The sequence below is a fragment of the Chlamydotis macqueenii genome, chromosome 18, assembly GCF_036417535.1.
Source record: "Chlamydotis macqueenii isolate bChlMac1 chromosome 18, bChlMac1.mat, whole genome shotgun sequence".
NCBI classification, from domain to species: Eukaryota; Metazoa; Chordata; class Aves; order Otidiformes; family Otididae; genus Chlamydotis; species Chlamydotis macqueenii.
Genome location: NC_141573.1, coordinates 3,080,885 through 3,095,427, shown reverse-complemented (window position 1 = coordinate 3,095,427; position 14,543 = coordinate 3,080,885). Strand labels below are relative to the sequence as shown.

The following is a 14,543-nucleotide window of genomic DNA, read 5'->3' as shown; positions in this document are numbered from 1 at the left end:
TTTAGGAAAATTTTACTATTCCGCACTTGAAAATATTGTCTTTTTTTTTTTTAAACTTAGTAATGGGTAGAAAGTTCCACTCGCTTTTTATCACTGCCCACACACAACCCCTGCGTGAGGCCCAGAACCGCTGTGTTTGTCCCGCCCGGTGCCGTATCCCAACACCACCGGAAAGCTCTTCTCAGAAGACCACGGAGAAGGTACGTGCCAAGCCGTTCAAAGCGTTTTAACGAAACTATTTTCTTTTTTTTGTACCGAGAACAAAAACCGCTTAGCCGGCAAGCTCCATCCTGCCCCCCGACCGAGGGCTGACGTCCCCCGGCCGCTCGCCTCTCAGCTTCCCCGTAACGGAGGCGTCGCCGCCGGGACCGGCTGAGCCCCAGCCCCGTTTCCCATCACATTTCGCTTCGGTTACCGCCGAACGGGACCCCGCCGCGGCCGCCCCCCTCCCGCCATTTCCGGTGAGGCGCCGCTCCTGGGCGGGGCTCGCGCCAAGGGCGGGAGCGAGCCGCTGTCACGTGACCCCCCCCCCCACGGAAGGCGGGCTGCGGGGGAGGGGGGAGGAACCCGGGCGCGTCACGTGACGCGGGCGGCGGCGGCTGCCGGCGGGCGGTGGCGCCCCGCGGTCACGTGAGCGGGCGTGCGAAGCGGGAGGAAGGGCGGACGTCACATGGCAGGGTGGGGCGGGGCGCCGGGCGCGCATGCGCGGGCAGAGAGCGGGCTGGTGCGGGCCGGGCCGGGCGGCCGCTCCCCTCGCTGGCAGTGCTCGCTAAGATGGCGGACTTCCTGCCGTCCCGCTCCGTGCTGTCGGGCTGCTTCCCCGGCTGCCTGCTCACCAGCGGCGAGGCCGAGCAGCAGCGCAAGTCCAAGGAGATCGACAAGTGCCTCAACCGCGAGAAGACGTACGTGAAGCGCCTCGTCAAGATCCTGCTGCTGGGCGCGGGCGAGAGCGGCAAGTCCACCTTCCTCAAGCAGATGCGGATCATCCACGGGCAGGACTGGGACCGGGCGGCCCGTGAGGAATTCCGGGCCACCATCTACAGCAACGTGATCAAGGGTGGGTGAGCGGCGGCGGGGCCGCCCTGTGAGGCACCGGTCCGGCGGCCTGGCCTGGCCCGGCCCGGTGGGGGGGTGCCCTCAGGGCAGGAGCGGGGTGGGGGGGATCCCTCGGGCCGGTGAGAACGGCGGGGTCGCTGCCTCCTCCCGCACCGTCGGCGGTGTCGTTTCGGGTGCCTCACCCTTCCACCCGCCGAGGACGCGGTGCCCAGGGAGCAGCCTCCCGCCTCCGGGCCCGCGGGATGTCACCCCTGCGGTGACGGGGCGGGCGCTGGCCCGGGTGCGGCCCGCCGTGCTGCGGAGGGCGGCTTCGGCTCTTGTCGTGGGAGCAGCGGTTTCAGTCCATAAGGTCCTGAGCTTTGCCATTTCCTGGTAATGCGATCGCAGTAATGAGCGATAATGGATGGGGAAGAAGATGCACCTGAGAGTGCGTGAGGATGAGACGTGTCCTGTGGCCGAGGAGAAAGACCTTTCTGCATTTTGCTTCAGTGGAAGAAACATTGTTATGCTGTTGGAAACTAGGCTGACAGATCAATTAACAGAAACCTGCACACAGAACCACTTTTCATAGATGCATTGCCAAAACCTCCACACATGGTTTAGGAGCGGGCTCTTGATTTCGCTTCTGTCATTCTTACTTAATTGGTCATTCTTACTTAATTGGTCATTCTTACTTATTTTCTCTCTTTTATCTAAGTCACTCGTCAGATTTTGGTTTGGACTGTCTAATAGTTGAACAGAGTCTTAACTGAGTTTCTCAAAACAGCAAAGCGTGCCAGTGGTTCTTAAAAAGAAACTGTTTATGAATCAAGTCTGGAAGATCTATAAATAGCAAGGCAGTAGAAATCATGAGCATGGATGATGACCAGGTTAGAGTTTATTAACAAAGGTACTTCCTGCTCTGTTAAAGTATACATGTAGGAACTGCAGATCCTTTTTGGAGGGTGCTTTCCTGCAGTCATTGCGTTTCACAAATAGAAGAATTATGGAAAGAAAATGGAGCTTGAAAAAATACTTTTGGCAGTGAACAAGTATGTTATTATACAGTCGTTTGTTACTAAATCTTAATTTCCTCATACCTCTCCCTGTGCCTTTACGGTTGCTTATTCTATCTGGAATTTGCTTTTTTCTTTCTTTTTTTTCGTCGGTAGATTTAGTACTAGAAGTCATTTCCCTGCATTTCCCATGTCAGTATGAGCACAACAGGTTTTTTAAAGTAATTTATAAGAGAAGTTTAAAATACTCCGTTTCTTCTAGAGAATATTTACCAAAACAACAACCAGAAAAGTGCAGGGAAGTCTTTAGGTGATACACCTCCTTCTGCGCTTAGGCAGTAGAAACATACTTTTTAGAAAGTGCTCTGATTTTAGTAAATGTGTTCATATCTCTGAAAGTGTTAAAGGCAGCGATAACTCTCTACAATTTGATATAGCTAGATACCAAGTTCATAAGAATACAAAGACTAGGGAACCTTAAAATAAGCCATCAGATGGTTTAACTTTCTGAAATAAGCTTTTAAACGTACTTGGTTTGTCCTGTATTTGTGCAAAGTTAAAGAGTTAGCTCGGTAACACAGATTAGAGATTTAAGCTTGTACTGTGGATGTTACACCATTGATCATGGCCATGTTTTTCTGGTAGCTGATATGTGAGTTTTGATATTGCCTGAAAATGTAGTGCTATGAGTCAATTTTTTGGAAACTTTCTGGTTTCCTACTGGTTGATAGTCCTGTTGAGCTTTGACTGTACAGAGTAGGTGCATTGTTTGAATCTTTGCAGATTTGTAGGCTAGTGAAACAGTAGATGCTGAGAAACTCTAATCGCAATGCTCTTTCATGTTGTTAAAGGTGTGAGAGTCCTCGTAGATGCCAGAGAGAAACTTCATATCCCTTGGGGAGATCCTGCTAACCAGAGTAACGGAGATACGATGATGGCTTTTGATACTCGGTCAGTCACGGTGGTGCAAGGCATGGTGGAGACGGCAGTTTTTTTACAGTACCTGCCGGCCATAAGAGCTCTGTGGGCGGATAGTGGGATCCAGCACGCGTACGACAGGCGCAGAGAATTCCAGCTGGTAAGATTTGTGTTTCAATGTTCTTAATTGAGTGTGTGTGATTCTTGTTCCTGTGTTGCTTTTGCATGAAACATTGACCAGGCGGCCTCCTTACGGATCTTCAGCATTTTTGAATGACAGACTGTTATGCTATGGTGTTGCAAACAGATGCATTTAGCTGCTTCACCCCCCCGTTTAAAAAAAAAAAAAAAAAGAGTAATAAAGAGCTTCTGACATAATTGTCCTCATTTCATATGTGAGAAAGCTGAGGTATAGAGGGCTTTTATGTTTTGCAACAAAGCTAGTACTTGCGTAGTGCTTTTACTGTATGATTATTTCCACCCTTTGTTAACTAGTACATCAACTTAAAAAAAAAACCAAACAAAACAAAAAAATTTTTGCAATAACAGAAGAATTAATAGTAATGTGATTTTTAAGAAAAGGTATGCATGGGTTAATGAGAAGAATTTAAAAACCACTCCCTTCTCTATTCCAATTTGAGCAATCTAGCAAACATTCCCTCTGTATACTTCCTGTTTAATTTTGAGTGTCTGTGTTAATACTCATGTAATGAGACTTTTGTTATGTTGAAGTTCTCAGCTGAAGATGGAGTATACAGTTTAATAGTGGGGTTGCCATGGAGTATACAATTCAATAGTGGGATTGGAAAGGAAAAAGAAACACATCTTGATTCTTGAGCTGGAGCTTTAGCTGTCTGTGACAGCTGAAGTCCCTTCACTCCATTTCCATGCAAATGCCGCAAAAGGAGACAAAGAATTTAAGTTAAATTTGATGTATATTGGTTCACAGAGTTGTGTAGTAAATGCCAGTGGCACAGGGTTTTGTGGGGGTGGGAGCTGAGAACCTTAAAATAGATTAAATCTGTTCTTGTAGGTCTCTTAAACCTAAGTGGCTTTGTGTTTTTACGTCTTAAAAATAACCTTTGTGTTAGTGTGAATCTGAACAATAGCTGATGATGTCTCCTGTTGAGCTATTATAAATGGTTGTGTAATCATACTCTGACTTCAGTGGGCTGTGTAAATACTCTATAAATATGTATTGCCCCGATCACAGAGTGTCTTCCAGAGGTTGCAGAATGGGCAGGTGCTCCGGTAGCGGATCACTTGCCCAGCCTAGTTCTGAGCTATGTAAATAAGTTCCTAATGAGACCTGTTGCTCCTTGCATTTTGCCTTCAAAGTGATCATTAAAGGGTAATTGCTCTGCTGTAGTCAAGATCCTCTTCTGGTGCAGATGTGAATTCTAGTGATGTAATAGCTGTGCTGGAGTGATCTGTTTTAAAACCCATTAAACAAAACTGTTTTGACTTTGATTAAGCGTGTTTAGTGACTTCAGGCGAAGGGAAAAGGGAGCTGTGACTATTCTGGTGTCTTCCGTTTCTGAGAAGTAGGATCTTTCCATAACTCAAGGATGTGCAGAGTTTTGCTTTGAGTAGGATTTGGAGAATGTCGTCTTCTGAATGCAACAGGGAAAAAAAAACCCAAACTATTGCTTTCTTTTGGAAATCCCTAAATCTGTATAATATTCCTGCAAAAATATATATGGATCATGCTGTGTTTAAGACACAATTCAAGATTTTTTTTAAGTGCTTTTAATAGTTGAGTAGTGTGCTAATACTATTTTTTGAAAGTAAGGTGAATGCTTTATTTATACTTATATTGCTTTATTTCCTAAATCCTTTCAAAAATCTCAGTCTGAGATATTTGTGCCAAGTTATAAACATGGAAAAAAAAAAAGTTGAATGATGTCATTGTATTGAGTGCAAGCAGTGTGATCAGTGCTGGCCAACTGTGAAGTCTTGATTTTACCCCGGTAAACTTCCAGTTTAAATCATGGCAGAGCTCCATGGGAGCAGCAGAAGAATGTCGGAAGACTCCTGACAGCAGTACGTGTTTTTGGTGTACCTGCTAACAGACTTTGTAGAAGAGCGTTCGTAGAGTTTAGATGCGTGCCGTCATATGGAAGGAAGACAGAACTGGTTAAGGAGGGAGTGACAGCCATACTGAGTCAGGAGGGAGAGCAGGGGGAAGTTGGAAGAGGCACAGGCAGTTCAGTTCTGTCGAGCACTGACTCTTGAAGTAAGGCTTCAAGATTGAAAATTGTTAGCGTTGTAGAATGGAGAATGAGAGGAAAAATACTGTTTTACTTCAGTTCCACTGCTTGTGGCAAAAAATGTAATGGAAGGAGAGATACCAGCAATCATTAGCTGAGGAGAGCGGGAAGCGTGGCATTTACTAAAGTGTAAAATGCTGGGACTGAGCATGGTAGAAGAGTTTTATTTGACTGCATATGCTCTTAACTTGTTTTCAGACTGAATGAGTTTTAACTTTTTTCACTGGACCGAGTTTGACACTGCACTGAAAAACATGGTTCATCTTAGGAGAGAACAGGCAGGAATGCTAGGAAAGTATCGTTTGTCGTGGGAATAGGACACTTTGGGGCAAAGGTAGAAGTGAGCAAATGAAGAACAGAGCAATGATGGATAAGGAGTGAAAAAAGTCAGCATTTACGTAGGAATTCGAAAGGAAGCAAGCGTGTGTAGTTCTAGGAGCTGTTTGTAGCTTGGACAGATAGGGAGAAAGAGAGTTTAAGATTAAAGTTTCTGCATATGTATGGTTAAAATATAGATACATGTACATTTGTGAGAGATGATTGAGCTGTTCTTGCTTTTTTTCATTTTTCTCCATCCTCTTTCAATTACAATGTCAGAGATGATGCCAGGAGCCTAAAGAAACACTGTGATCTTTCTGTAGCAGCGTGAGAGGGGAAAAAGCAGAACTTGGTTGTCTATTAATGGAATTAGAAATCAGCGTTTCCATGCCTGGTTCACTGGAGTGTCCTTCCTCATTTTGTTAACCTAAGTGGTCATGGGGATAGTCAATGCTCATTTTTTTTCCTTGGTATAAAAATGGGGGCCTTCTGGCCATTAACAACAGTATTTATGAAAATTCGTTAGCTCACACTTGTGTAGTGCTTTAAAACTGGAAGGAGCTAATTGCAGCTTAGTGCAATATATGCCACCTTAATGCTTCTCAAGTGGTTAATATTATAATCCCTCAAATTTTGTTACAAACTGAAGTCATTCGGGTGGTAGTTCCACTAACGCTGTTAACCAAAGACTGTTTTGGCTCTGTAGCTTAGTTTCTGTAACTTACACTTAGGATTCTGATTGTCCTCAAGCTTTCCGTCCTTCACGTGTCAAGCTTATTTCTCTTATGGCCTCTAGTCAAATGGCTAACCTGGCTTAGTGACAGAGTTAGTCTGAATCAGCCTCACGCTTTCTGGCATTCACATTTCAGATTTCTCATTGCAAGTTGATTTCTGGTAAAAATCTCTTGAAATTAAGATAATTAAGAATTATCTTAATTCTACAACACACAAACTGATTTAGCTAGACATTTCCAAGGCTTTATATTAATGCTTGTGAGCTATTCAGTTACGTGGTTGTAAAGATTTTTTTTGTTCTCATTGAGATTTGCTTTGAGGTACTGACAGCTGAGGAGCGTCTAATGCTGGTGCTGCATATCCAGTAACACCAAGGAAAGCACTTCTGAGTAAGAGTACTGTTGTACACAGCCTCTCACTTCAGTGCATTTGCTGTGAATTTGCATTCCTTGAATTCGCTGCGAGAGTTGTTAACAGACAAGTGTTTTGAAGTAGTCTCCAGGAGTCTTCTAATTCTCCGAGAATGGAAAAGTGGGATGAGAGCTGAGTTGCTCAGATACATAGGTTTGTATGTATTAAAGGTTTGTTCTTGTTAAAGGTAACTTTTGGGTGGGTTTGGATGTTTGCTGTGAGCAGTTGTTGATCTTCAGATAGAGACTCTTTGCCCTACTTGCAAATTACGCTGACTGTTGTTGGTTTTTTATGCCGTGAACCTGCGACGCGCAGGGGCAGCGATGGCTCTTTACTCTGTGCGCGTTTGTGTAGAACTGCAGACATAGATGATACAGTAAGGATGGTAGGATATGCATGTACCTCTGGATCCTGTTTACTTCTGCGACATGTCTGCAAGTGCTAGATCAGATTATAGAAGACAGGAAAAGGCGTGTTCAGCTCAAAGTTCTGCTGCTACTTTTGCTGCAGCTTCTCTGAAGCGTTTTTCTGTTGCAGAGTAGTATTTTGGAGAGTTTACTGGAAGATCATTTTTTATTTTATTCTGCTTGGACTTTTCTGGGTTCTGCCTCTGAATGTTGATGAGGCTGTTGTACGTATGAGAACATTACATTAGCTCTACTGGAAATGATGAGTACTCAAATGGCCGCTGCAAAGTATTAGCAAAATTTACCATTCTTTGAGGTGTATAGGTAACATGTCCTTGAAACGTGCTTGATTAGAGAGTAGTGATCCTGTTGAGGTCAGTTGTGTTTGGAGCCTGAGTAAGTTGCCAGATGTTGAGGTCTTCCTCTTTCTCGACTGTGGATGCCCACTTGAGAGGTCAGTGCTTCAGCATCTCTCTGAAGTCACAAGTGTAGAGCCTGGAAAAGTGTAGCTTATCTGTTGTTCATTAAAAGCACCTACACCGTATTTGTGACACGGAATTTCAGAAGCCTTTCAACAGCTTGTGCCCTCTGTAATGTGTTGATATTCCTCCCAGGATTCATCCTCTGCAGCCTCCCCACACCCTTTAAGTTTGGGGGTAGAGATGTCTTTCCTCCTCCTTTTCCAAGATCTCCTCTTGGTTCTGGGATTGCATGTTCCGTCCTCCCGCTCTGTTTCTGCTTGAAGTGTGTAGGTGGTGCTTCTATTAGGACATGCTTGAGTGCATAAACAGTCGGTAGAAAGTTTCTCAGACTGAGAAGAATCTTCTTCGTTACGGATATGAGACCCAGTCACCCAGCGTTGCTGTAAACACGTGCATTGACTATTTGGGCACTTAATCATATAATTCAGAGTTACTTTATTTAAATACAATGTTGTAATTACACTGAATGTTGCTTAAATGTTAGTGGTGAAAAACAAAAAACTGCTGCTTTGTATGTATTGAAATATGAACTATTTTCCCCTCTTTTCCCCAATCAATAGGTCTGCCAAACATCAAATCACAGGATGGCATGTGTACAGTGAGCATGACTCCTTAAAGCCCTTGGAAAGGTTTGAGCTACTTGCCATCTTTTGGTCTTTATATGAAAAGGATTTATAAAAGATTGTTGCTATAACTATGGGAAGAAAAGTGCTTTGCAGATTTATACTTAAAAATGAGATGTTCAGATCCATAGAAAATATTCAGACTTCTTCAGGACTTGCTGCTTTTCCTGCCCCAGTGAGAAGATAGTGCTGGCTTTGAGCTTGTATTAATAAGGCTTCATATAGGGATTAACACTAGAGTCAGACAATGAGAAGGCTTGAGTTTCCTTGTTCCTGGTTTGTTGCCAGAAACTCTTCAATGTGTATACTAGCGCTTTGGTAGTGGGGATTGACAGCAATATTTTAATTGAGCTGAATGATCTTCAGGTGAACTTTTATACTAATTTAACACTGAGTGCTATTTTTTTTATTTTCCAAATTGGGATTAGGATTACTATATCAGCCTCTGTGAGTTACTGTGCCTTGAAAGGCTGTTTCTGGGACTGCCCTCCCTTTCCACCGTTCTCCCTTTCCTGCCTGCTGACTTTTCTTGTTAGCAGTAAAATAGTGAAGTGTTTGGAGAGGAGTGGTCTTACATTGCCAGCTGTAGTGCAGGCTGGTCTGATTTTACTGAAGAACATCTCTGCCTTAATTTTTCTTTGAATGTTACTGTTTTTAATTTTTATGTTTTTCTTTATTTGTTAGTATTATTTTTGAGTGCAGATGTGGCTCCGGGTTGAGGGGTCTCTTAACGAGAGCTGTCTTGATGTGCACATGTTACTCCAGCACACACGTGCCAGGCAGCAGCATGCCGAGTTGTCTTCCAACCAAGAGTGCTAGCAGCTTTTTGGACCTTGTATGATCTCTTCTGTGTGGTTTCAGTGCAGCCTCTGAGGATGGAATTCTTAATTCAAACTCAATCCACATATCTGTTTATGGGAAACTACTGTTTTTAAAATGCTGGCTTTCACAATACAATGTGGGAGCAGAGCGATGTGTTTTTATATGTACTCTGTCTTGAACAAGCGTTGTCGTGTTGATCGTGTGCCTTAGTTTCCTAAATGCTTTGTTGCAGAAGGCTAAAAGGTGACCTACTTTTTGCAAAAATTTGGGTTTCTAGAACAGCCTTGATTAAATAAGTGTAAAATGTAAGTGCCTTTCTGAATATGCTGTGCATACCAGCAACCTCTGAAGAGTTCAGAAGAAGAGACGTTCTCGGCCTTTCATACGTCTTGAATGTGTGAACCTGTTCTCAGCAGATTCTTTTAAATTGTCGCAAATGTTTTAGGTGAGCTTTTACTGCTTCTGCTGCTTACAGTGTAACGTGAGACCTCGGTACGAGCGTTCATTCAGAGCCCGTTTCCTTGCTGGCTACCAGCCTGCAAGATACAACTTGTTAGTACCTGTAGAACCACCTCATTACATTGCTTCACAGAATTTACATGTAGCAAGGGTACGTTGTTCTCTGTCCTTTTAGAAATGACTTATTAAATAGAAGCCCAATCTACACTACAAAGTCCCAGTATTCATAGCTGTCAGCAAATCTCCATGCTGGCGAAACATGTGGTGTGAATGCAGCTGTGATCTTCCTCTCTATAGGTGAAATTAATTTTGCACCTGAGGCAAAGAATATGGAATGATCTTCTTCATATGTAAATACGGGATCCTTTAGGATTAAGGTGTGATGCCAGGGGCAGTGTTGAGTTGTGCTGCTGTTCCCTGATCTAGGATTGCTGTAACAAGACTTCAGCTTTAGAGGCTAGTTAAGTCTGCTCTTACTGAGCACACGTTACATTCAGGTTGTGTTTGGATGACTGTTGTGGCTGTCTTTATTGACCTAAACTCCAGTTCGTGATAAATGCTATCTAAATGTTCTGTGTTTGTGCTGTACCTCTTAGGCAGAGCCAGCAAAGTGGTAGGAAACTTTAGCTTGTGGTAGCTGAGGAAGTTACTTAAGAAAATGTGAGAAAATGTAAGTGCAGCTGACTTTACTATGTAAGAAAACCAGTAGAATAATTGTACTAGTGTTTCACGCAGAAAGCAAGGTAATCTCCATACCAGCATTGTGTCTACTGGCTTTTTTTTTTTTAAGTATCTCAATTTACCACAAATCATTTGGGAATTTCAGAAGGTGCAGAGCCTGCCCTTTGACAGAACAGTGAGTGGTATCACTGATGGTGCTGATGGAGTCTAGTTGATCCCAAGTGCTATTTTGTATTGCTCTGGAATCTGAAGGCTTTCTTTATGATACCTTACGGGTGAATAAATGGGTCATAGAACACAATATTACTTAACTTAGTAGCCTCAAACAATAAATGTAATTAATCCAAGTAAAAATCTGTGAATAATTGTGGAGACTAGCAGTTTGCCCTTATACTCTACAAGTAATTTCATGGGTCAAAATTAAATGGTGAATAAAGAAAATATTTAAGACTATGTCAGCAGCTAAAGAGGGTCCTAAATTATTTCCAGTATGTTGTCCGCTTTGCGTATCTGCATTAACAGTAAACATCAGGTCAGACAACAGAAAAAAAATGAGGAATTTTCAATACAGAAAACACTCTGAATTCATCATCGCGATAACTGACAGCTTTAACTATTTCAGAGAAGAAGATTTTTGAGCTGTGACAGACAGTGAGCTGACTTCTACAGCCCTTGATTCACTGTACCATGCTGCACGCTCCTCTGTCATGGGCGTTCGTGCCTTAAGTGTTTTTCCAGTACTTCATAGTCTCCTCAGTTAAAATAACTGGAATATCATGCTCCTCTTCAGTCACTTAACCAAGGAACTGAAAAGACCCCACATTTTTTTTATGGATGAGAGGTACAGGAGTGCATAATCACACAGGTGTTTCTGTATCTTTTTCTTTTGTTTAATGATGCTGGAGAAATAATTTTAAACAAACCGATGGGAGTCTCGGCAGTCTGTCTGAAAGCGCTTCTCCCTGGGCACGTGACTGTATTTGGTCATCTGCTGGTGACCAAATAAAGAGGATGCAGAATTTCCAGGCGAGGAAACACACTGACACCATCTATCATTCAAAATACCTACACAAAATAGTGTGTAAAAAACAATAAACAAAACCAAAAACCAAACAAACAAACCCCGAACAACAACCACCTCAGTGCAGGATGATCTACTGAAATTTTACATGTGAAATATATTGGGACCTTTAACCATTTTCACTAGCAAACGGTTATAGTTGCTCTAGTAATTAATTTTTTAGGTTTTTTTTCTATTTTTAGTTAATTTCTACTATGAAATTCTACAAGTGCTGTGAAATTTTTGCAGCCTGTTTGATGTTGCTGCTGATAGTGAGTCTTGAGTCTTCACTGTTACTTTGAGTGCTGTAGATACAGCTTGTATTAATTTTTAAACACATTAACGTTCATGAATGATACAAGTAGATCTTTCACAAGATGTAGTAGATTATCACTGAATCTTGTCAGATGGCTTGTAACAAGAGCTGATATACTAGTATGTCACTGTTTGCAAACAAAAATATCAGAACGTAATTGAAATGGATTCTGCTAATTGGGGCAGAGGAAGGAACTAAAAAGCATTTTGCCATCTGGATTTTTCATGAGGCTGAAATAGGAATTAAATATACTTCAAAACTGATTCCTAGGGATGCCTCGGTGTGTTCATCGGTATCTAGTGCAGGGCTGTGCTTTTGAAATGTTGTGATTTAGTTTAGAGTGTGCAGTAATGGGCTTTTCAAGCATCTTAAAGTTCACTATGGCCAGTTTTAGTGCTGATATGTTTCCACGTGCCAAATATTTGTCATGGTTTTGGGAGCCTTCGCCAGTCTTGTACAACTTGGAAGCAAGTAAAGCTCTAAATGATGGATGGCAGATTTGCAGACTCACTACTGCTTCAGCGTTAGATTAAATGCAGATTGAGTTGCAAACACATGAAGTCATGGAGCCAGTGGGTCAGTGCACTGAAAGAAGAGCAAATGTTTACAGTCTGGTTCCAGCCTGTTTTGTGTGCAAAACATCTGAAGTTTATATAGATGCTTCCCAGAGTGTAAATAATAATTGGGAAGTGGCTTTTTCTTCTTGGTCAGTACATATTCTTATGACTTCTAGGTCTGCCTGTGTGCCATGACTTAGGAGGTTTGTTTCATCAATGAAACTTGAAAATCTTTTGCAAAGTATCAGTGCCTTTCCTAAAGTAAACTTGCTGGAAGAGAAGTTTGGATTGCAAATACTTACTGAGCCAAGAGTAAAAAGATCTTTGAAGAAAGAAAGTGCACCTGATCTTGTAGTCAGCATGTCCTAATTTGCTTTCATGGATTAATTCCTGTTCAGGTTCTGGCAAACAGAAGCATCTTCGTTAGATGCTCTAGTTTTGCATGTGTTGTGTCCGATATGCCATTTACTGCATTTCCTAACCTGGCTCTGATCTCTAGAAGGTGCTGCAGTAGACATGAGTTTGCTTCATAGAATGGTTTGGTTTGGAAGAGACCTGAAAGCTCACCCCGTTCCGACCCCCCTGCCCTGGGCAGGGACACCTTCCACGGGACCAGGGCGCTCAGAGCCCCGTCCGACCTGGCCCTGAACGCTGCCAGGGACGGGGCACCCACAGCTTCTCTGGGCAGCCTGTGCCAGCGCCCCACCACCCTCACAGTAAATAATTTTTTCTTTATGCCTGATCTAAAGCTGCCCTTTGCCAGTTTAAAGCCATTCCCTCTTGTCCTCTCGCTCCATGCCTTGTCAAAAGTATATTCATATTTGGAAGCATTGGTGATCCTAGGGAGAATGACGCACTGGGATAAATGTTGTGTATTCCTAGAGGCTTTAACTGTGGGAAAGAGTTTCAGCAGATTCTTGGATTTTGCTCTTGAGTTGTACAAATGGAGTATCATTTCATACAACTCAAAAGCTACGTAGTTTCTTAAAATTCCCAGCTGTTTTTAGAATATGACACAGCCTAGTTTCCAAGTAGTCTTTCAGAATGAGTTGGAAGTATGATAACGAAGTGCCTTGTGTGGAATAAATTGTTGTTCTGTAGGCTTTAATGGGATGCTGCTTCATGCCTAAAAGCTGTAGTGAATTTTCGTATTTTTAAGCTAGTTTTGTTAAGAATCTGGCAGTTACATCCCTTCTTCAGGAAAGGGGAGGGATACCTAGCTAAGAAAAATGAAACTAGATTTCTTTGCCTCTTAGGAAAGTAATTCGAAACTGGAACAGTTTGCTCTGTGATATGCTAGTATGTGGATTAAGTTCTTGTTAGGGCTTGCTCATGTCTTCATTTGGCTAATTGGGGTAGCACGTTGTATCTTAAACCATGGAAATGCTCTACTGATTGGAGAAAATCTGAGTCTGAATTGTGTAAGTGAGTGAGGCACTTTGAGTGCAACACTAAATTAAGTGCAAGAAGGAGAAACAGCTGATACTGGAGCCTTATTTGGAGTATTTAGTTCTAGACTGACTTGCACGTGGCTCGGCTTATCTCCTCTCTTACTCACAACTGTTTGGGCAAGGCAGCCGTAGCAGATGCTCCTGGGTACCCAGCTTGCAGATGCTGCTGGGTAGTCTTGGTGCAAGGGCTCAGGTTGGCGTGCTCTGTCTTCCTCTGTTTGTTGTCCACATTTTGAGAATTATGGATTAATTGGATTACATGCTAAATAGAGGATAATAGATTAAAGGGATATTATTGGGTTAAAACCCTTCTTAAACTCCTTCACCTTTCTTTGTTAACACCATTATGCAAGATAAAGATGTCAGTCATGAAATAAACTTAGTGTGACTCCTTTCTTTCTTGGTGCTTTTGTAGCTTCATGCTGTTGAGCACCCTCCACCCAAAGTAATGCAACTGTTCTGAATACAAATTCTGCTCTGCTGTCAAGAGGTTTTACAAAAGATTACTTCAGTGAGTCAGGATTTTAACCTTTCCTTTTTTTAGGACAGATACTCAGTTTGTGTGACTGAACGTAAGACAGGTTTCACTTCTACACTGCCTGATGCAGTTCTGATTGCTTTGAAAAAAGTCCAGTACAACTCGAGCTGCACGCAGGAAGTGCTGAAAAGAGGAAATAGGATAGTGCTGTCAGCAGAGGTAGAATGAGCTGTGACGCACTTGTGACACGTATTGGTGGAGAACAGGATTATTTTGTACTCCTGTATAAGCAAATTTAGCCTGTGTCAGAAACGATCCAGTCTTACAAAGGAGCAGCAATTCATCTCAATGTACTTAAATTATATCTTTGAAAATGTGCAGATCAGATTTAAAATGACTATTCAGGTGGTTGAGCTGGAGAGAAAGAAGCTAGGAGCTCCTGAAATGCCTGATCGTGACAGACAGCGTCTGTGCTTTAGCCCTTTGACGTACGGTATCTCTGCT

The 14,543-nt window shown here is 42.7% G+C and overlaps 1 protein-coding gene across 1 annotated transcript in view; it reads left to right on the top strand.

Annotated features, from left to right (window-relative positions):
- The first annotated feature begins 740 nt into the window (after positions 1–740).
- GNA13 (G protein subunit alpha 13) overlaps positions 741–14,543 on the top strand; it is a 30,042-nt gene continuing 16,239 nt past the window's right edge. Inside the window, exons 1-2 of the mRNA XM_086762085.1 lie at positions 741–1,057; positions 2,903–3,129. Coding sequence (XP_086618211.1) covers positions 775–1,057; positions 2,903–3,129 — 510 coding nt within the window. The 5' untranslated portion in view covers positions 741–774. The remainder of the gene's footprint in view (positions 1,058–2,902; positions 3,130–14,543) is intronic.